General features: G+C 44.4%; 6 protein-coding genes across 6 annotated transcripts in view; 5 read left to right on the forward strand and 1 right to left on the reverse strand.

The window, feature by feature from the left end:
* Nucleotides 1-14: 14 nt before the first annotated feature.
* CCR75_005923 (uncharacterized protein) lies at nucleotides 15-1,584 on the forward strand (the record flags this gene model as incomplete). The annotated part of the gene is made up of 4 exons (XM_067963997.1): nucleotides 15-424; nucleotides 735-956; nucleotides 1,043-1,162; nucleotides 1,231-1,584. 4 exons carry the CDS (start codon nucleotides 15-17, stop codon nucleotides 1,346-1,348), a joined length of 870 nt encoding a protein of 289 aa, XP_067823557.1. The 3' UTR covers nucleotides 1,349-1,584.
* Nucleotides 1,585-1,964: 380 nt separating this feature from the next.
* Nucleotides 1,965-2,171, reverse strand: CCR75_005922 (uncharacterized protein; the record flags this gene model as incomplete). The annotated part of the gene is made up of 1 exon (XM_067963996.1): nucleotides 1,965-2,171. The coding sequence occupies one exon, from the start codon at nucleotides 2,169-2,171 to the stop codon at nucleotides 1,965-1,967; it is 207 nt and encodes a 68-aa protein (XP_067823558.1).
* Nucleotides 2,172-2,263: 92 nt separating this feature from the next.
* Nucleotides 2,264-3,253, forward strand: CCR75_005921 (uncharacterized protein; the record flags this gene model as incomplete). The annotated part of the gene is made up of 1 exon (XM_067963995.1): nucleotides 2,264-3,253. One exon carries the CDS (start codon nucleotides 2,264-2,266, stop codon nucleotides 3,251-3,253), a length of 990 nt encoding a protein of 329 aa, XP_067823559.1.
* Nucleotides 3,254-3,918: 665 nt separating this feature from the next.
* CCR75_005920 (uncharacterized protein) lies at nucleotides 3,919-4,527 on the forward strand (the record flags this gene model as incomplete). Its single annotated transcript, XM_067963994.1, has 2 exons — nucleotides 3,919-4,181; nucleotides 4,275-4,527. 2 exons carry the CDS (start codon nucleotides 3,919-3,921, stop codon nucleotides 4,525-4,527), a joined length of 516 nt encoding a protein of 171 aa, XP_067823560.1.
* Nucleotides 4,528-20,526: 15,999 nt separating this feature from the next.
* CCR75_005919 (uncharacterized protein) lies at nucleotides 20,527-21,003 on the forward strand (the record flags this gene model as incomplete). The annotated part of the gene is made up of 1 exon (XM_067963993.1): nucleotides 20,527-21,003. One exon carries the CDS (start codon nucleotides 20,527-20,529, stop codon nucleotides 21,001-21,003), a length of 477 nt encoding a protein of 158 aa, XP_067823323.1.
* Nucleotides 21,004-21,319: 316 nt separating this feature from the next.
* CCR75_005918 (uncharacterized protein) overlaps nucleotides 21,320-22,674 on the forward strand; it is a 2,099-nt gene continuing 744 nt past the window's right edge. Inside the window, exons 1-3 of the mRNA XM_067963992.1 lie at nucleotides 21,320-21,435; nucleotides 21,498-21,540; nucleotides 21,618-22,674. The exon at nucleotides 21,618-22,674 is cut by the window's right edge and continues 744 nt beyond it. Of these exons, the coding sequence (XP_067823322.1) occupies nucleotides 21,359-21,435; nucleotides 21,498-21,540; nucleotides 21,618-22,674 (1,177 nt within the window). The 5' untranslated portion in view covers nucleotides 21,320-21,358. The remainder of the gene's footprint in view (nucleotides 21,436-21,497; nucleotides 21,541-21,617) is intronic.

Genomic DNA, 22,674 nt, shown 5'->3' on the forward strand with positions numbered 1-22,674 from the left:
CGCCGTTTCAACGGATGACGTATACCGAGGCGGTTGCGTTGCTGTTGGAACCGGAACATTTGCAAGCGGGGCAATTTGCAGTAAAACCGGTATGGGGCACGGATTTTGGGTCGGAACATGAACGGTATTTGACGGAAACCGTGTATAAGAAACCAGTGGTGATTTATAATTATCCGAAAGAATTCAAGAGCTTTTATATGCGGTTGAATGACGATGGGAAGACGGTGGCTGCCGCGGACGTCTTGGTACCGAACGTTGGCGAAATTATTGGTGGATCGGCGCGGGAGGAGCGTCTGGATGTATTGGAAGCTCGAATCCGTGAGTCCGGGGCGAACCCCGAAGATTACAAGTGGTACGTTGACCTGCGCAAATATGGCACCATCCCCCACGCGGGGTTCGGGTTGGGATTTGAGCGCCTTATTCGGTACGTCACCGGTATTGAGAACATTCGCGACGTGATCCCCTTCCCGCGCTGGCCAGGAAATGCTTCGTTTTAAGCAAATGAATGATGAGAAGGGGTCGGGTGAAGCTTTTGGTTCTTTGAGTATTGGTAGCTGATTATGCTGTTGCTTTTATGGGAAATCTTTTACCTATTGTGGGTGGCAAAAAAAGAGTAATGCAATTCTTTATTTACGTCTTCATGCTCTTAACAGCTCCATATTCGTAGTGCTTTTCCTATGCGGTCTTTCAAGGTTCGTAGCTGACTTTACTTACTCGAAGTCCTTCTTTATAAGAATACTTTTGAGCATAAAGCCGTTGGTCAATATTCTCGATACTGATACCGTCGTGGCACTCAAATTACTCGTACTTAGTCAAATAGAAATACCGATGCCGAATGTAGCCAATTCGGTCTTTCGCAGCAAAAGTGAGGCCACAAGCGCGAGGAATATGACGCCCGACTTGTCGTCGCGCATCGAGTATTCCGAGAAGTATGTGGACGACACACACGAGTACAGGTGCGAAGGGAATGATGCTCAGTTGCATCAATCGATTTTGCAACCTTACTGCTGCAATTAATTGGTTCTGATTGTGCCGATGGCAGACACGTGATTTTGCCGAAAGAGATGCAACGTAGTCTACCCGACCGTCTACTAACGGAGACCGAATGGCGGCAATTGGGCGTGCAACAGAGCCGCGGGTGGGTGCATTACGCGATTCATAAGTACGTGCATCTCAACGGTGAAAATATGGATTTGTGCAGGTGCTGACCTTTTTGTATAAATACTCAAGGCCCGAGCCGCATATTTTATTATTTCGACGTCCGTTAGGTACGGATCCAACGACGGGCCGTGTAAATCTAGAGATGGAAAAGCAAGCCAAGGAGAAATATGCCAACGAATTCAATTGAGCGCAATATAATCTTAAGGCTGTCTCCTTCTCGTGGCCTCGCTGCTGCCGTCAGAAATGAGCGATTCATACGATACTTTTCAGCTGGTTACACTTAATCCACTAATATTCGATAATTGTTGGTGCCTTTTATGAGAAAAAAAGAAATTGGCGGTTTTCCATCCTTTATCTGCGGTTTTGCATGTAAAATTCTTTTTAAAGGAAACCTATTGCACGATAAAGAAACTTACAGCTTCTACGGAATCCTCCTCCTTCCAACGTGATATAACGTGTCGAATTCCACGTCGATGCTTGGCAGTGAAACCTCGTGCGTGTATCTGCTGCTTCGATGTAACGTGCTACATTGTGAACACCCTAGTTCAAGTCAAGGGCTTTATATTTCCCAATCTATACGTTAAAAAAAATATCGAATAAAACCAAATCGATGTAAATTTAGTGTGCGCACTTGATCTCGAGTAGTCGTTTAACATTTTTTAATTCGAAGGTCGGATGTCGACGCCCCGCCGTCATTTTCTGACTAGCGATACGTAACAAGTGGTTTCCTGTAAAAAAAATCAGCAGTTTATTGTCGAACATTCGATCTCACGATTGTAAACTCGTCCGTTCCTTTCATTAAACTAAACCAATCGAATCTCATGGACGTTTAGACTGCGCTCTTTAAAAACGGTTGAGCACGTTGATTGCGATTGGGACAGCACGTTCTCGACGTGAAGTTTGCCCCGTTTGCGCCACGTCGTTTCAGGTTGAAATGGGGCAATATTATTGTGGAAAATCTGGGTCTTGAACCCCGACCCCTGCGGCAGTGACCCATTTGTGCGTTGCATTTTTTTTTAAATATAATCATTCTTGTATTTGCCTTCGTGTTGCCCCTCGGGTTTGCCGTTTTTTGCCACGTTGCTATATTTTTTGGGCATTCATGCCAACTCCGAAGATGCACCACCCGCACGACGGTCTCTTAGCCACTAGTGCGCTGAAAGATGCCATGGGCGCCGAGATGAAGAACCGCCACGTGCCTGTATACGTCAAAATGATGGCAGGCATGGCTGGTGGCGTCGCGGAAGCGTGCATCTTGCAGCCTCTCGACGTAACAAAGACACGGCTTCAGCTCGACCGGACGGGCCAGTATAAGGGTATGTTTCATTGTGGGTCACATATTTACAAGACCGAAGGTGGCATGGCGCTGTACAAAGGGCTGTCACCTTTTGTGACTAATATGGTGCTTAAGTACGCCCTTCGATTTGGGTCTTTTGCGTGGTTTAAAGAACAAATTGCCGGTGGCAAAGAAAATCCCATAACCCCTCGAATTAATTTCACGGCGGGATTATTGGCCGGATGTATTGAATCCATAATTATTGTCACGCCCTTTGAAGTGATTAAAACCCGCATGCAACAAGAAGTTGGCATTGGACGTTTTCGTGGCCCGGTGGATTGTACACGACACATTATACGCCACGAAGGCGTCCAAGCGCTCTGGAAGGGCAATGTGCCAACCATGGCCCGGCAAGGGAGTAACCAGGCATTTAATTTTATGGCTTTTGCGTGGCTAAACCACCATGTGTGGGATAAACAGGACGGCGATGGCAAACGGTTGCCAACGTATGCAACTGTGGCTAACGGTTTAATTGCAGGGTCACTTGGACCCATGTGCAACACGCCCATGGACGTACTTAAGACGCGCTTAATGGCCCAGGAGACGGTGAAAGGCCAAGAGCTCAAGTACAAGGGCTTTGTGGATGCGCTGAAAGTCATTGCGCGCGAAGAAGGCGTCGGGGCTTTATGGAAGGGCCTTCTTCCACGTCTCACGAGGATGGCACCAGGCCAAGCAATCACGTGGTCCGTGGTGATGCACGTGACGGCACTGTTTGAAAACCAAGATTTGGACTTGGAGCAAAAGATTCCACTATAGAGGAAGGTGCTTAGAAAAAACAAAGTGGGTGAATAACTCTACATATATATATATATCTTGATTCTTGGGTGTCGTTGTTCAAAAAACCCACAATTAATGTTACACTAGAAACGTTTCGAAATGATTACAACACTCATCGACTTGTGGCGCGTACTCGAACACTGTCAAGAGGTAATCGTTGAGTAGGTGGAAAATCCTGTCGAATTTTCTCTTCAATTGCTGCTTCAGAGAATCCCACGGCGCGGTACTTGGCAATGGCATTTAATAATTGATCCAACTGGCGACTCGTGCTAGAGAGTCGAGGAGGTAAGCCAAACCTCTCTTTACTCGACACAAGTGACTCACGACGTGGTGCCATGCCTTCACTGCGTGTAAATAATTGCGTGAGTGAAGGCGTCGGCGTGCGCATCATCATTAAATACGGTCTCGCCACTTCATTTGCAATTGCGTCGTCCTCGTCACTCTCGTCACTCTCGTACTCGGGATCGTATTCATCATAATAGTCACTCCCAAGAGACTCGATAGAGTGTCGTAAGAAACTACTATTTTTTCGAATCGCCCCTTTCGATCCTTTTTGACTCAATAAATAGCCACTCTGTGTGTTTTCACTCACTGTCCCACCTCCCAATCGATGCCACGGTGCGCCATGGTGACAACACTCACAAATGCCTCCCGACGTGGCCGGTTCTTCCTTCTCGGAGACACTCGATTTCATTCGATACGAAGTGCACCCACAAGGTCCTTCCGTCGAGTCGCGACCAAAGACACACGTGCCGCGTCGACAAGTGCCATTGCGAACTCGTTGCGCGCGTCGTTCGAGTTCTTCCCACAGTAGGGTCCGTGCAGGCACGGGTTTCGACGGGACTAACCCCGCGGCTCGTTTTGCGGCATATTCTTTCGCAATGTCAAGCAAAACACGCTCGGCAGTGTGAATTCGTCGTGCGTGGTCGTCCAAGAGGGAATGATTGAGTGGGTCACTGGCACTTTTCGAAATTTCTACTTCTTCGGTGGTCGGATTCAGTATTAACGAGGGAACTTCCCTCTTTTCACTGACATTCGACATTCGAGGCCAATGCGAGTCAGTCATTGAAACGGTCGTGCCACACTCGCTCGTCACGCCTTCACTTGGGGAACAACGTTTGGGTTTCGAAGCACTCGTGCCGGCCACGACCGGGGACGTGGGCGACATGACGTGGTACGGCACGGGAGACTGTGGCCGACGTTTGAATCGACTCGATAAGGACCTTGGGTGCTTTCTCGAGGTAGGCAAGTGATTGCCCATGAAAAAAGGACGCGCGAGAAACGAAATGGGTTCAATACACCGGTAATTTACGGCGCGTGCGGTGGGCGTCGTAAACTCGAAAGTGGCTAAAAGGGTATTTTGCGGGTGTCAGTCAGTTACTATGTCGGAGACTCTCAGTCTTTGTCGGCGGTTGCCGCGAGGTGAAACCGCGATGAAAGGCTCGACAGACGGGACGGAGAGTGTGGGGGACGCCACCAAGACGCCACGAAATGACACCTTGGAATAGTGCCCTATCCAAAGGATTGCAAATCATAAAAAGCGCGGTCTTGGGACGAATTACCTCGTTTGAACGACTTTTGGACCCTATGGAGTTGCCTGTTCTTTTTACAAAGCAACGACAGCGTCGAATTGGCGCGGCCATGGTTTTCACTGTTTCATGATGGCATTACGTGTGGCCCACGGCCAATTGTTTAGGATAAGTTTCTAATGGCCCTTACTAGGCCAAAAAGGACGTAATGAAAAAGTGATAGTGTCCTTGAGCACACTACAATAAACAGGCAACAATAACCTACTTAGGCCGTGTGTGCATGTGGCAATAAACACACAAGTCATGCCCATTTCTAAAAGACCATTTTAGACGCATATCGAGTGTCGTAAAAATCCCATGTAGAGAGAGAGGATTAAAATTAAAATTGATAACAAAAACATTTAGACAAGTCTCTCTTTTGCATTGAATTTTAGTCAATGCGGTAGTTTCTTGGCATCGACAGCACGTCTCGAGACAATCACTCGTGTTAAACATTGCAACAATGACGACAGTCGGCTCCATGGCGCCTGTCCGTCTGCTTATGTGATACTTCCACCACTTCAACAAGCCGGTCCACGCAACCACTTTCAACAAGCCGGTCCACGGTTCTGGAAAAGCATTTCGGGCCGTGGCCACACCCGTGAGACGATAGAACCAAATGCGATGGCGTGCCTCGAACGGTATCCCGTTTTGGATCCAAAGTTTGTCGCACATGGCGCAAATTCGGCAAATTTTGCAAATTTTGCCGATTCGTTCGTTTACAACGAGGCCGTGAGTGATTGTATTACAGAAGGTTTTTACTACGAAATTGTAGTAAAATAAAGTCGGCAAGAGATCCGAGTCCTTGTGGTACAAACACGTGTGAGATATAAATCACTACACTCCACTGATTTCGGCGTGGCGATCTATATACGAAGGCACAAATGCTTGGTTCAGAACACGACACGGTAGTTTAGAGCATACGCTATGACGACGAGTAAAAAGAGATTAAATACGTCCTGGATTTTTTTCAAGCAAAGGCTAAAAATCAGAAACAGAAGTAGTCATCTCTCCCACTGCTGTGGCATTTCCATCGCAAAAACTTGCAGCTGCAACATGTAGTGCTTTCGACACCTTTTTTGATATAACGACCGTATCATATTGCGGCACATTTTCTTGCAAATAGGCAAGTGCAAATTTGAGCACGCCCACGTAGGATCAAAAATGTTGCACCTCTTCTTTTCTCGTCTACCAGAGCCCCAATAACCAACATATTCAATCCTTTTAAACGAGGGTCGTACGATTTGTAACATTAGACGCGCGATTTGTAGATAATTTGCTGAAGCTTGACTTCGTATCGTTACTTAATTTTGAATGTGTTACGGGGCTAAAAGAGCAACTTCGCGTTGGTAATGAGACTGCACGTAAGTCCTGTGAAAGCTTTTAGTACAGATTCGATACTGAAAAATTCTTTGATATCGATTGCCGATTTTTAAATCGAAATTGCAACTAGTAGTCAAAATAAGCACCTGGGTAAGCTCACTCAGGTGCTCCTCCTGTTGATACTAGGCAACTCGCGAGAGAGTTGCAGCAATCTTATTTTTCATATTCTGAATACCTCCGTTGCTAATAAAAAACGACCAGTTTTTCTTAGGCGCATGTAGCACAGTATATTTTTCTCATCCGATTTTTCTATTTTTTTATTAAAGATCCGGCGGCATCATCTTCTGATTGCTAGCAATACTGCAATCCAAGCTCTACTTGTATTCACTATTAATTTTATTGAATTAAGCAATCAATTTTATAATTTCTTAAAACGTTCTCGATATGGTACTCTTGCTCTTACTCAGGCCTTTATTTGTGTGTCACCTATAGGGTAGTCGGATACGGCTGTGGATAATCGGAAGCATAGGGTGCGACACCCGCCCCTATTGCATTCGTACAACGTTGAACGTGACTTAGAGCCACCACTTTCGTACGAATTATAGAAGAGTGCATAGGGAAAATTACAAAAAATAAGAAGCAGTTGCTTTTGCAAGTGGTCAGGTGAATGTTACTTAAATTATTTAGATTGATATGCTATGAAAAAATACATAATTGAACTGCAGACTTTTACGTGACTTTGCCTTGTTTGCCGTAAAATTAGATATATTTGTGGCTCGTTCATATAGTAAAATATTTTGGACGGGCTTAGATATTCGAGCTTACTGAAACGGGGTGACCTTTACATAAATAGTATTTCCTTTAAAAGAATAAATATTATCTCATAAAGAGAATATAAAAAAGATGCATAAAATTATTGTCATCTGATTTAGGGTATTGATATCCCAACAACTAAAAATGATATTGCCACAACGATTCTCTAAAATCTTCTTTATTTATATTAAAATAAACCGCTTCTACTTAAAATGTTTCTCCCACAACTTTTATAGAATATTTCTTAATGTGCAAACTTAACTGTTATTCTCAGAACTTATGTAAAGGTATTACAGTCTAACCTCTTTCAAATGAATTATTCCGTGGACAACAAAAATATCAAGTATCGTAGGATATCAGATACATGGTATGCTTCTCATAGTTGATAATTCATCGAGCAAAAGAGGTGCGCACTCTGATAGGATGGAAACGCCATGCGCCGCAAAATCAAAACAAGCGTGAAACTGCTCTTCTTCCTTCCGACTCAAAGCACAACAAGAATAAAATCTTAATACTCCACCCCCCCCAGAAAGATGATTTTAAATCAATTTAGCTCTCGAAACCTCACGACAAAAAAACTTTAAATCTACCAAAAACATGATGAGATGCCACGCTTGCGTTAAGCTGCTCTTTGCGCTTGGGCAAAGCAATAATTTAACCTGCCAAAGCCTCCTACTTAAAGCACAATAATCCTTTTATGAAAAAGCGATAAGAATGTGAAGCTATGCATTCAACCAGCCTCGAGGCAAAGGTAGATTGTTTTTCGGAAATCTTCTTGTTTACACAAATATCTGCTAATACTGCATATGAACTTTGTAGCGCGCTCGCACTGCCAAACACCTAAACTAGATCAAGTGGAATCTGCAATGCATAGCCCGGCGTGTCTGTATCACAACAGAGCTTGTCAAGTCAAAAGCTGCAAGGTTCGCAGAACACCTTAATAGTGTAAACGCGCCATCCTTCTCAAATGAATGAATTGAGGAGCTCAAGTCTCGCCATGGCTTCAAGGCTTTCAAGTCGCACGGCATGAGCGGATCTGCTGACATGGATTCGATCGAAGAAATGCTATCAGCTCTGAAATAAGCAATAAAAATACGAGCTACGCGACATTTGTAATATGAATGATATAAGCCTCTTGTGTAAACAACCCAGCCTCTTTTTATGAGCGTATATATGAAACTGGTACTAATTTTTTATATGTATTTCCTTACCTCATTACATCGTGTTCATTTCAACCACAGCGCGGTCGTTTCACTGATGCAGTAGCCGCGAACAGTCGCCCATCACCGAAAATCTTCCACTGTCATGGAAGCCACATCAACCCCATCTTCCAACACTACATCTCGGCCGTCTTGTGGTTAACGCAGGTTCACAAGAGCGCGCAGACTTTGCGAACTCAGCGTCTTTGTCAACACATCAGCAACCATCTTGTCCGAAGGTACGTATTGTGAGGCTATCAATCCACGTATCGCTTGATCACACATAAACTTGACCCTTATGTCAATGTGTTTTTCTTTTGTAGGTGATCACTCCCCCTCCAAGTTCTTCGTGGCAGCCTGGTTGTCAGCCATCATTGGCATGGGAATCAAGATTGCGAGGCCCAGCTCCTGCAGCAATTCCCGGACGCCAAGTAGCTCATGAGTCGCGTCTGACTCGACGACAAATTCTGCTTCCTTTGTCGACAATCAAACGCCACCTTGTTTCTTGCAAGTCCAGGTTAGCTTTAATTATTTTTTTATTTAAATTAAATAAAAAATTTATTTTACATTGTGATTCCACCTGTCAACGACTTACGATCGGGTTTGCCTGCTGCAAAATCAGCGTCGCTATATGATGACAGTCTCAAGGAACTTACATCAGGATGATCGATGGACATGTGCATCATGAGCGCTTGAATTCCTTTTAGGTAACGTAGGATGCGTTTCGTCAAATTTCATCGCGAACAGTTGGCTGATGTGTTTGTCTTGTTGCTTTACGAACAGAGAAAGCAACATCTGGCCGTGCCACCCGTAGCAGACTGCGCACAAGAGACTGGAAACTCTTCACAGTTGGATGATCTTCACTTGCGTGTACCGGTAGCAGATCTTCATGTGCAAGAGACAAGTCGTAGCAATCGTCATTAATTGGTGCGCGTATCCCTTAAATCAATTCCATATTTTAACTTACAAATATCTCGTTAATTGCTTCTTGTTGATCCAAAATGTCCGCCATTCTCATCGTTACAATGCGCATTACGAGAAATTTGCTGACGCGTCCAAGCTGCTTGATCGACAGAGATGAAAGACTTGGAAAAACTCTTCAATCAGATCAGCACGAGTCGATATTACTAAAAAACATCGACGTATACACCAACACGTATTATGTCTCCATCGATTACTTTGTGGTAAAGACACATATCAGTAATGCATCGCGAAAACCAGCTTCACTGAGCTTGTCTTGAAGCAGCTGGCTCTACACACGCTCAACCTGCTTTAAGCCATACAAAGTCTTCTTCAACTTTAGCACAAGCTCGTCGCAAGTCTTGGCTTCAAATTGTTAAAGCTCTTCATCCGTGAAAACCATTCCGCCTGGTACACGCAGGTATATGTCCAATTTGCTTTCCTTGTCAGCTCGCGCGTAGCCATTTGGCTCATCGCCATGATGAGCAGGAACTTTTCAAATAACCGTTTGAGCCAAAATGATTATTTTTACTGTCGCCATATCCATGACTGCAGTGAATGCTAAGAAAAAATCAACTGCGAAATTTTGCTCGTTTCAACAAGCAACAAGTCGGGCCTTAAAAAGCTCAATGTTAACTTGTACGTCAGTCTTTGTCTTGAATACCCACGTACTCTGCAGGGCATTTATGTCTCTAGGACATTAATTGAAACAGATTTTACTTCATTTCCAAAATGAAATCAAAAACGCCAAGCCGATTAATGCAGACAGCTTTTCGTCCATAACTTTAACCCATTCATCCGACTATTTGCTTCTCATAGCCTCGCCACAATTCAATGGATCACGTTTAGTGATGTGATTCACTTCCGTCGTTATGAACTCCTTCTGATGATCATCATCCAGCGAATCCCTTGCTTTACTAAGAATAAGAAAATTTATTGGTCTTGAAAGTGCAAGCGTGTTTCATACCGCGATCTCCGCCAGGCCTTGTTCTTCTTCTTCTTCTGAGTCTTGTTACGAGTAGTTTTTCAAGCGACAATCTCTGAAGAAGCACACGTTGCTTCATCTCCTTCAAACGTCACCATGTCACCAATTTCGACTTTAATTCCACGCTGAATATGTTAACTCTGTGCATCAGTCAGTGTTTCTATATTTTTGACATGCTGAGTCTCTCTCTTGCTAAAAAACAAACAAACACACTATATTATTTCACCTCGTCACTCTTACCAACGATCACTCCGATCGTGCTCGTTGCTGAAGAGAATTCTTGCGTGGGACCCTGTAAACTGTGCATATCGTTGCCACCATAGAGCTTAAATCAGGAGCTTTCTTCGTCGGCACTTCGATATGCGATGCCCTATTTTGCTTTGAGCGGCTCGGACTCCATTTTGGTGTGAATGCAGCGTACTCCAGGTATCTCCCCAGATATACAAAGGTAGTTCGCTGGAAAATATCACGCACCTGGCCCTATTTAAGATCGTCATGTAAATGCGCTCTTCCTTTCCGTTTGAAGCTTGATTTCTAGCTTCAGACACTTGACGCGCGACCCAAGCTTTCTTGCAAAATAAATCAACGTTCTGATATTGACCGCCTCCATCATTACGCATAATGTGAATGTTACAATCAAACAGACGAACACCAATAAATGCTTAAGTTTCTTGGCTGCAGCGTCCTTGGTCTTAGCTAAAAACACGCGGCAATAATTTGACTAATGATGGGCAAAATTAATCAGGTACCGAATAATTAGACGATCCTCCGGCGTCATTGGACCCTTCAAATCGCTGCATATCACCCGTCCGATTCCTTTAATCGGAGAATTCTTGCCAACATCTTTCTTCGACTGATCGTTTTTTTGTTTATTTTCCTTGCGCACAAGTCAAACAACTCACGCGCACCTTGTCGCTCAATTGTGTTTTTGAACAAGGGGTACGTTCGATGTTGTCGTAAGATATATGTGCCATACGTCGATGAAAAAAATCATCAACGTGTCAGCTTGCACATCCAAATCAACTTTGGCATTTGCTTCTTCATTCGTAATCGACATGATAAAGTCGCGCGGCGCCATGACTGAACGTTCTGGCTCAGCTTTTACCATCAGTACGTGGTTGTTCATCTGAACACTGATTACCACGATACCAGTCCTGGCCTGCACCAGAGACCGAACACCATTAACGTACGTAAGACTTAGACCCTTTTCCTCCAGCTTCCCATACGACATTATGTCCAGAATAATTCGACAGACTGATGTCCGTCGAATTATACTGGACTTACCAGCAACATGCACTCAAAGTTTGACTGAACCGACTTTTGTGACACGAAGCGTTTCACCACCTGGTAGCATGCATTCACTTGCGCAATCACTTGATTTGTTCAGCATGCGCTCATCACTCACAAGTTGACAACTGGTACCACTGTCAAACACCCGCTGATTTTGAACGTTGGTCAAATCATCGGCTACAGCAAGAGTCATGTTAACTCCACGTACATGTCCGTAATCTCTGTTCTTGTTCTTCTTTCCACGATAATCTGTCGCAATGTCACCAACCTTGTTGCAATTGTAACAAGTCCTAGTTTCTGTTCTTGGCCTTGATCCCGCTGCATGCAGTACGACATCCTTTCCAGTAGTCTTTGTGCCTCGCAAGTCAGTTTCATTTGCTTGGGCAGCTCCTCCGCGTGTCTCAAATTAAGCACACGATTAATATCGTTTTTAGTCACATTTACGTGACGCAAATTCGTAGAGGCGTAACAAGTAATCATTTCAAGTACTACCAAATAGATTGTTTGGTTGACTCTCTAATGGACATTGCCATCCATCCTCGCCGTACATTTACCAGGGTCTTCAGCCGCTCCACATGGTCATAATGATCCGTCATATGTACTTAACCTGTACATTTAAGCCCCCGTTTCGCACACGTCGCAGCCCTATTCAGATTTGTCTTCACTTGTGCTAGGTCGTCGTTGGCCAGTGCTTCGTGAGATTTTTCGAGTCCAGACGATTTTGCGAGCATCGCAGTCAAGTTTTGAATCGAATTCTGAGCCACAGCCACAGATCTCGAACCTAAAAACTCATTGTCGCCGCGAAGTAGGCACCTTGGACTCTTCAAACACTTTTGCGAATTGATATATAAGTTGCAAGGCTAGCTGCTCCTGACGGAGATCATCGTCGCTTTTGACGCTTCTGGACCGCCAGTCGCGTCGCTCACTGCGACGAGGTACAAATAATGTTTAGGCCAAGACCTCTTCGGGTATTTCCTTGCAGCTAAAAGCTTTTTGGCTTCAGCTTGGGTATTTGTCGTCCGGAACGTTTGTTGCAAGCATTCCATCACATACTGCAGAGTAGGTTGCTGTTGCCACCAAATCTCAAGCTACTTCTAATAGTATCGCTCCGCAGTACCACCCAGGTAATGTCCAAGTAAACCAGCCTTGACTTCTTCAGGCCAATCAAATCCACATGCCATCTCGGCCAACAAAAGCTGCCTGACGAAACGGTGGCCCCAATCAAAAACAGATCCTATTCCTACGTATAGTTCTTTTCCATTGAATGGACGAATTGATAGTTACCTATAGCGAGTGTCGGGTACTCGAATACCACCCATCTGTTATGGAACGTAGTCAGGAGGCAAATTCGTTGGTGCTGGTGCCCGCTGAGGTGCAGGTGCTTGGGAAATCGCCTGGCCTTGCCTCAAAGCAATATACTCTTGATGATGTCGATACACAGAGCTCTGGAACTGCGGAGCTCTCGGCACATTTACTCTCACTCGTGGAGAGTTGAAAGGATTGCATTCATCTCCATTCGTGACGAACCAAAACTTCTTCTCAATGCTGACTAGAAACACCAGTCTCTTGAGTTTTCTCTATGCGCTGTTCCTCCTCTCGTTTAAGCTACGAAAGCTCGAGACGAGCCACGCGATTTTGCGTGGCGGTTAATGCCTCGAGGATCTTGAGATTCACATTGCTGGTTTCAACGATCACCTTACACGTGCCTTCCTCTGCAGACTCGGTTGATGGTGACATGGCGACCTGATTGCGGTCCGGTGTCACAGGCGCGCCTTCATTGCGCGCGTGGCTTCAGGCGTTTTGGGCTCATAACCTATAAAATTTCCTGTGTGAACAACCCAACTTCTTTCTCTGAGTGTAAATGTGAAACTATTACCAATTTATTATATGTATTTCTATGCCTCTCTACATCATGTTCACTTGAACCACAGCGCGGTCGTTTCATTGACGTCGTAGCCGCGAACAGTCGCCCATCACCGAATATCTTTCCCTGTCATATAAACCACATAACCAATGAGTCTGGTCTCTTTTGTCAAATGGCTTCGGCCATAACCATTGCGCGCATGCAAATTTAAAGGTCATAGAAATACGGAACAATACTAATTTTTGCCTTCACTGCAAATGCAGATTACTCACATCAGCTCAAACTTTTCATCATCGGTCATGCGCAAAAACCACGAGCATTTATTATAAAAATTGGGCGAGGAGCTTGGCTCCTTTTTGTCGCTGGAATAAGAAAGCTGGATGACAAGCAAACGTGGCTTGAGCGCTTTGACGATGAATTAAAAGCAAAGAATCGACAAGTCACACTTCTATTCGATAATGCGCCTTCCCACATTTTGGCTCTAGCCTATATATGCTGGAACCATTGCAGCTTTTACACGTCATTATCGCTGCTGGACGCGCTCGATCGGAACGAACAAGGCGCTACTAATAGTCACAACGTTGATCAGCTTGCGGCAATGCGCTGGAGTAAAGCTGTATGGTCAGAGCACCAGAATCGATCATCACTGGTTGCTTTATGCACACTGGACTCTTCGACAATCAAATTTAAGCGCGCAATGAAGCGGACCTCGACACTGAGGCCTTCATTATCGCTATCCCATGTCAGTCGCGTACCTTCTAAATCTAATCGAGGAAGCGCAGCAGGCGCACGTTGGACGGACAACGATCTGGTAGAATTGGTGTTAGGCAACGCAGCCGAAACAAATCCCGAGGTTTCCGACGAGTCTGACAAAAGAAGTTTACCAATTTCAGTGCAGCTGAATGCTGTGAGCGTTGTGGATAAATGCTTAACGTCGAAAACAAAGATCACAGAGTAGCGCTGAAGGTCCTGCGTGATCTACGGCAAAAAAAAATGCGCACAAAAATACACGCCAGACAACCCTAGATGGTTAATTAACAAGAGGTATTTAGACCGTTTCCAAGATGATAATCTGTTAAAAATGTAACAAGTATCAGATACAAGAGGATATCGGTTATGGCCGAAATAACGGCACTGGTAGACATCAAAAGTATTGTTTAACGGAGGATATTGTTATATGGAGAATCATTTATGGGAGATTAAAATGTCTCTATAAACACAATGTTGAATTGGGGTAAGTAAACCCAATAGCATGTAACAAAGGCATATTGAACTTGTTTGTCTTGTATATGCAGTACAAGTTAAAAAAGGAAAGCACCGTGTCAATTTGATAGACTTTGGATTTGTAAAATAGTCAAATTGTTGTCATTGCTGAGTTTGGCTTATAGAGATGAAATGGCCTTCTTCAAGATTTTCAAGAAGTAGTCTTCTGCCATTGAGGAACTGATTTCGCATTTTACCCTGGAAAATAACAGAATAATTTAGAATCTCAACTTATCAGTTTTAAGTCCACAACACTTTAGTTAAAGACTTAAATTTTTTATTGTATTTGTACCTCATTCTGGCTCTATTTGATGAATTTTGCAGTTCAAGAACTTTTCTTGCCTCGTTAAGTCTAGCTACAGAATGGAGAGTCTTTTGATTGCCTTAATAGTAAGTTTTCGTGTTATTTGATGTCCAGCAATGTTTTTATTCTTCAGGTTTGTTAACTTTTCATCACGAGCCATCTCCACTTTGAGTCATGTTTATACATTGTAGCGTAGAGCAGAGATAGGCAGGCAGTCAGTCAAGTCAGTGGCAGCTTTTGCGCTGTCGATTCTCCTGAGTTAGCCCTGACTTATTCTTTTTTTTAATAAGAAAAATTTCAATTTGTGCTTTAAGCACCCTCTTGGTACCAAAACGCGGGCTGAGGAAACTCCATCTTGACAGCCAGCGTGAGCTCTATTAATATTGGACAATACTCATGTAGAATGTTAAACCCTTCTGATTTGGGATGTAAATTTGTGTCTTTAGTGATCTAATGACCAAGGCCAAGCTGGCCGAAATCAACCATCACTTAATTGAGGTCGCATACCCCCATCCGTCTAAGGAGACCGATGGTGACACCGACTGTGAGTCGAGCGTCGTTCGGGTGAGGGGGACGGAGAAGGTGAGAGACTATCAGCCGACCGACTCCTTCCACCACGAAAGGACGCGGAGTTCGTGGGACATTACGCGAGTAACGCGAATGCCTCAGCATTATCTTCTCCAGAAGGTCCAAGCGAGTTTTCAAGCGTTCATAACCCTGACGAGCCTTCGCTCGGACATCTTAAAGATCCGAGGTTAGTTGCAAAACTTTACCCTCGAGATCCATAATACGTCGTTCGGCAGCGCTTGAAGCCTGCGACTGAACGGACGAAGATAAAGCAGCCGCGAGTAGGTGGAAAAGATCGCCACTCCTATCGGGCGCCGCCTGCACTGATAGATACGGGTGGAAGAATCAACGCTTCCTTGTTAGATGGTTGCTTGCCCACAGCTTCGTGAGGAAAAGGTATCAGATCCTCGTCCACTGGAACGGTTACCCGAAAAGTTTCGACCCTTCGGAACCGATCGATACCGTACGTATTGATGTACCCGGCTTGGTGGCTGCCTATAAAAATGAGCACCAGCTGAGGCCTCTTCGCTAGTCTCAAATAAACAAGCAGAAGCAGCGTTGTGAGAAGAAATAGGGGGTACAGTACCGCCCATAATTTCCCTCACACCCAAGCAGGCAAAATTAATTTGCTGCGAACACTATTTCATCGCATCGGAATACGGATGAAAGCGGCGCGTGTAATTCGCCTCGTATTGGTTGGGTGTTTCATTTAAACGCAACACGACCGGGATCGCGAAAATATGCCCAAGCAATTTCCCTGAGCCTTCCATGATTTAAAGACGCCATAATATTTATGAAGGTCTACAAGAGCGCGCTATAGGAGCGACGCTCTTGGCCCGTTTAGACGAGACCAACCAAGATGGAGGTAGCATTGGTGATATGCCACCCGTCACATCGCAACGTTCAAAACGACTGGCTTGTGACACCGACTGAGCACGTTCACGTGTCGTCGGCGGAGCTCTAGGCTCGAAATCCTCTATGTCAGAACCATTATGGATAATGGTCTGAGCATAAGGCGTTGTGATTTTACCCAATGGAGAAGCGACTGCGCCTTTATGTGCAGCGGTCTCATTTATGGTCGCTGCGCTGTCCAGCGCAGACGACGAGACAACATTCGTAAATGTTGCTGCTCCATGTTGTGAGCAATGTGAGAAGTTTGGATGGGCAATAATGCGCCATCATCCTTCCTCATGAACTCGTTATCCGCATCACTACTATGAGGTGGCGGAAACGGTGTCGATTCAATGTAGTCGACAATGAGCGACGGATCAACATCCTCACTATTAAAGTGGAATAGATCCTTAAGCACCGTTAACGTGACAGCAGCAGTTGCTGTCGGCGTTTCGACTAAGGTAATGGACGCTACCGGCGTGTTAACGTGGCGCGTGCGCTTAATGCGAGGTTGAGTGGGTGTCTTTGCAAGACGATCCACCAACGTGGTTCCTTTTAGGTGGCACCTTTTGCGCCGTGCATGGAAACACAGGTCGCTAGAGTGACTGAGAGAACTAGCGGCGCGTTGAGCAGCTCGCAGATTCCTCCTTTTTTCGACGAATTTCAAAATGTACATTCGTTCTTAAAAGGGGGAATTGGAGAAAACGGGCTTAAGTTGCCCGAATGTCACCTAGTCCCTGTTAAGTACACTTGATGTACTTAAGGGGATTATAAGTTATTTAAAAAAGTAAGTAGACCCACCACTCGGGTGTGGTTCACATTTGTGACCATCTCTTGTGTATGTGATGCACATAGGTGCATTCACATTAGGAGGGATGACGCCTAGCGTCATCCATTACGTGAGGTATCCAGAAATATACGCTCGCCATACATAATAGTATTATCTACAGAGATGACATTTTTGATTGGTAAAAATATGTATTTATATATAGTACGATTAAATATAAACCAGTCTGAAAACTACTTCCTACTTAGTAAGTGCGCACGAGGAGCCGGATTCCGCTCCCGTGACAACACTTTACTAGAGTACTTAGTGCGTCGTCGATATTCACCAATGCTAGGTGTTGCTGCTGCTGTTACTGTTGATGCTGTCATTGTTGTTGGTGTTATTGTTTGATTAAGTCACCAGTGCGAATCAATATCTTCTTTGGTGAGGTGTGTTGTATTAAATAAGACACTTAAATTTATGTTGTAGGGAATTCCAAGCGTTCGTCTTTGCACGCCAGTGAAAAATGTTGCCCTATTGCTGTTGTTGTTGTTGTTGTTGTTGTTGTTGTTGTTGTTGTTGAGGGATATTTGTGCTAGCCGAAATTGTTTGCGTGCAATATCCAAGGCATGTTTTGATATTTTGCGCCGGACTCCTTGCCACACCGGATTTCTGTGTAATCCTGTCGTCGCATACAGATTGTGTAACATTGCAAATCCGAATTTTGTTGATTTAGCTCTCGCAAGAAAGTTCTATCCTACTACAAGCAGTTAGTAAATCGCCAGTATATTAATTGATTTATTTATTTGAAGTCGCGTGCATTCCTTCCACACGCGATGTGGTAGAATGACAGTAGTGCGTTACTTGATCGGTCCATAAAAACAAACTATTGTGTGTGATGAGATATGACAGCGAGGAATAGGAACAGCATGTTAGAGTTTGAACTCCGTAAAGGAGTTGAGCTGTCAAGATAGATAAATGCTAACGTATTTGTGAATGAGCCACGCTAGCTTCAAGAAACGCATCACACGTAGCGAGTAATAACTGCGCAACATTTTGAATGCTGATGTGTAATCTTCCAAGGATGACGATGAAATGAGGTTTGTCCGATCAGCCAGAAACCATCTTAGCTCTCTTCTACCCGTATATCGCGATTTTTGTTCAAGTTACCAAAGAAAATATCCCGGGTATGATATTGGCAGAGAAAGTTTTTGCTGTCGGAGAACACTGATTATATAACATTTGATAAAGAAAGTTCCGGATCGGTAATGCAAACGATAAAAATAAATGCAGGTCATTGCAAAAGGTTGACTGTACTGCATCCAATGCACATGAATAATTTTCCTCGGTCTCTCCGGTTATGAAACAATAAGAAACGTAAATGAATGGTTGTTTGTTAAAATTTCAACTCCATGGAGCGAGGGTAGTCTAAAGCGGTTGGTCTTGTATGTGCAGTCTAGCAGGCTGACTTTGTTTGCACAGATGTGCTGGCATACCTCTTTGGCTGAATAATGAAGAAGAAGGAGAGCAGTAGGCTGATTGTTACCATTTCTTCGAATTCGATAAAATTAAGGACGTAGACTCATTGACAAATTATTCAGAAGGGCCTCCAGAGGTTTGCGTCCTGCAAGCTCGCTTGCGTCGCATCGTTTGGGTGATGTAGTCGAGGTCTTCTGGCGTAGTCCAGAATGCCTCGTTGTTTTGCCGAAGTGCTGAAATGATTATTCTTGGAGGTACAGCAGCGTTATGGAGAGTTGAAATCTGCTGGCGCTTGTTCTCAGCAAGTCGACGTAGGGAAGGGTAGGCACTAAAATGGACAAACTAATGGTTGTGGCGGTCATTGCTCAGAACTGCTTTCCACGGCCCCTGAACAACCCTGAGGGTAGCTTGTAAAGGACTTTGCAGCATTTGTGTTCAAAATACTTTCCATGACTCATAAATAAACCTGATCATAGCTTAAAAAGGACAATTGCAGCACTTGTAGCTTATTTTTCTTGCACTTTTAGGACGTTCAGGATCGTGGCGTGGCGGCTACCTGCATGTTTGCACTGAAACACCTTTAACTTTACTGCCGTTTCCGAACGGTTGCGTACTTTCTTTGACCGTGCTACTTTTAGAGGAATCCACCCTTAAACACGGCAGCCTTCAATGCTTGATCACCAGATTCCATGGAGTCCCATGTTTCGGTTTAAAAGCTTTTTATTGACATTTCAGCTGGAAATTGCTGTATGTAGCACGACTCGTATCACGTAAAGATGCACGACTTGTAGTATGAAAAGATGAACGGTGTAAAGTCGTAGCGCGTGCTCGAATTGTTTGACCTTTTTGCCAAATTTGTTAAAATTTCTGAGATATTATTGGCCGGAAGTTTATGGGTGGTGTAACGGGGCACTACTGACAAATACTGCTTCAGTACAACTCAACTGCGCACTGCCTCCGTGCGAGTGGTGCATCACGTCACTTCACGTACACTAGTACGTGCAGAGGAAGACTCTCCTTAAAACACTTGCTTTAAAGAGGTTTATCGAAAAATTGTATTTAAATAATTAAGTGCTTCTACTCTATCTACTTAATACTAACTGAAATATAAACTAATACAAAACATGTAATCGAGTCTTACCTGTCTTTCTCTTTGCGCGCGTCCAGCGCTGACTGGGCCGCGGAAGAGTAGATATACTGGTCTATATCTACCAATGGATAAGCGTGTAGAAAATTACCATGTTAAGTAATATTCTCCAAATATTATCTACCTCTTAGATAATATATTAAATAAGAACCTTTAACTGTTAATTTCATGTAACGATACACCCCGTTACAGGTGGGGTACATTTAGAAAAATGGGAAGAATGCGTTTTAGGAAATCCCTAATTTGATCGCTTGTTTAGTTTTAAATTTTAATTGCTACTTTAACTTAGCCGAATCTATTTACTATGGCTGTAAATAGCGATAAACATAAACTTTGAATATGCTACGATATTCGCGTATGGGCAAAGGTCCAGTTGGCTCAAAGCTACCTCGGCAAGAGTCAGAGCGGGATATTTAGAGAGAATTAAACAAAATGGTAAAATGTCACTGCTTTCCAACTGGCAGGGAAAATTTGCATAAATCAGTAGTTTGTATACGTACAAAATCGTATGACATAGTTTCACCGTGCTTTGTTGTGTTGCCAGCCATCTCTATTCACATTCTCGGCATTCTTCGAATTGCAAAACTGACTCTGTCGTAAGAATATTGAAATTTTAAAAAAGTGGCCAAAGATTTCAGGTTCCTTAACATTAGGGCTGTGGCTGTGGCGACCACACAATTTCAAAGTTTTTAGGACTCGCTACCATCATTCTATCTATAAAATCCATTTTTGGCGTAAATTCGACTGCCAATCCCTGATTTTAAGAAACTTTCTGGATCTAACCGTTAAGAACATATTGGTATCCCTACGGACCCCATATCCAAAAAAGCAGCATGGTCGACCTCAATACCAAGGTCTATATCGCCTGCAGCTCCGTGCTGTACGCCAAATTCTTGCTAGCGACGTTAGTACAAGGTGGCAAAAAGTTTCGCTCCGGTGGCCGTCCGCCTGAAGACGCCGTGCTGGGTTTCAACAAGACCATTGGCAAAGGCGGCAAGCAGACGTATGGATTAAGTACGACGGACGACGAAAAGGTGCTAAAAGCCCGCGAAGTCGAGCACCGCTGGACACGTATTGTTGCCAACGACCTCGAAGCGATCCCGTTTGCGCTTTTAATCTTTGGCGGCGGTGTTCTGGCCGCAAGTAACCCAGTTGTGCATGCTGGGGCCATGATTGCCTTCACGGTAGCGCGTTGCCTCCACACGTACGTGTATGCCCACTGCATGCAGCCACACCGGGGCATTTTTTGGGGTCTAGGCGTGTTTTGCACGCTTGTGGGTATTGGGAACGCTATTGTTGCCATTCTGTAAACCGTGGCATTGGGTTACGGCAATTTTCTTGAGAAAACATGCGAGGAAGATTTTATTTTATTGTTTGTAAAAGCATAATTCAAAGTGGCTTTAATGAAGGTTATTCTTGTTGTGAAAGTGGATTTAAGGACAAATTGCATCATTTACCGCTTAAATTAAAGAGAAATAGTTAAAATAACCTCGAATTGTGTACCTCGTTTTTTGAAATAGTCGATACCGAAGGTTGTAAACGAATCAATGCAATCAATATTTTGCAGTTGCCGCGTTGCGGATACTGCCGCGCATCTACTCACGCACAAAGGAGCCGTCCGTCTGTAGTTCCTTTTACGCTGTGTGTTGTAAGAAATACGACGGCATGGATGCAAGTCTGAAGGAGACCAAGTATGATGTGCTGCTCGTCGGTACTGGCATGGTGGAGGCCATCCTGGCAGGGTACGTGTTTAGGGTTTTGCCACGTTCTGATTAAATGGGACTTATGTTTGTCTATGAATTAGTGCACTTGCACGAATTGGAAAACGAGTGTTGCACCTTGACCAGGTTTGGCAATACCCAAGTGGCAACAATACTAACATTCCAGCTAAGTAAATGTTTCTTTTTTTCTGTGTCGTACATAGAATGACTACTATGGCAGCAACTACGCATCATTCTCATTAGCCCAATTCTTGCGATGGACGAAAAATGAGACCATCACTCCTCGGCCATTAAGTGATGAAGAAACAATTGACCATACTCCGAATGCAACAGTGGATAACTCGACACATCGGTTTTTGCCAATGCAATATTCTTTCGAATGCCATTTATTGGAAGAAAAATTTCGTTCCATTGATGTAAAAGAGACACTGTTGCAAAAGTCCTCGTCGTTCAGTATGGATGTAAATCCTCGATTGCTGCTCGCATCCGAACAGGTAGTCGAGACATTAATAACATCTGGAGTGGGGCGATACCTCGAGTTTGCGGCAATCGAGCGCACGTATGTGCACTTGCCGTCAGTTGATAAAATCCAGACAAAATCCAGTGGCAACTTGGACACAGTGTGGCACGTGCCGTGTTCCAAAAAGGACGTGTTCCAAAGCAAATTGCTCCAAATGGGCGAGAAACGACAATTGATGAAATTTCTTCAATTTGTGGCCGATTATGGCGACACTCATATTTTGCACGCAGATGTCAAGACAAAGAACGAGCGTTCATTGGCTCTTGGACGGGCATTGCCACGACCGCAAAACAAAACAAGTGCGGCAACAAACACTGTGGCCATCGCAACGCTCTTTAACGAACCGTTTCACAAAGTGTTGCACGAGTATTTTCACCTCTCGGAAAAGTTGCAACACGTCATTGTGTATTGTGTCGGGTTAGCCACTTTGCCAGCCACAACGACGCAATTCTCCGGTCGGCAAGGACTCGCGGCAGTTTATCGCTATGTTACGTCAATCGGACGATTTGCCACTACGGCGTTCTTAGCGCCCTTGTATGGAATTAGTGAACTAGCTCAGAGTTTCTGTCGTTTAAGCGCCGTCTATGGCGGCCTTTACGTCCTCCGAGCGCCCATTGACGCCTTTGTTTTAAACACGGTTACGCACGACCTTAGTGGCGTGCGTTGCACCGATGGCAGCGTCCTTCGCGCCACGCACGTCGTGGTAAACAGAAGTTACCTCGATTGTCTCAACCTTACGC

This window comes from Bremia lactucae, linkage group LG17 (assembly GCF_004359215.1).
Source record: "Bremia lactucae strain SF5 linkage group LG17, whole genome shotgun sequence".
In the NCBI taxonomy this organism is placed as follows: domain Eukaryota; phylum Oomycota; class Peronosporomycetes; order Peronosporales; family Peronosporaceae; genus Bremia; species Bremia lactucae.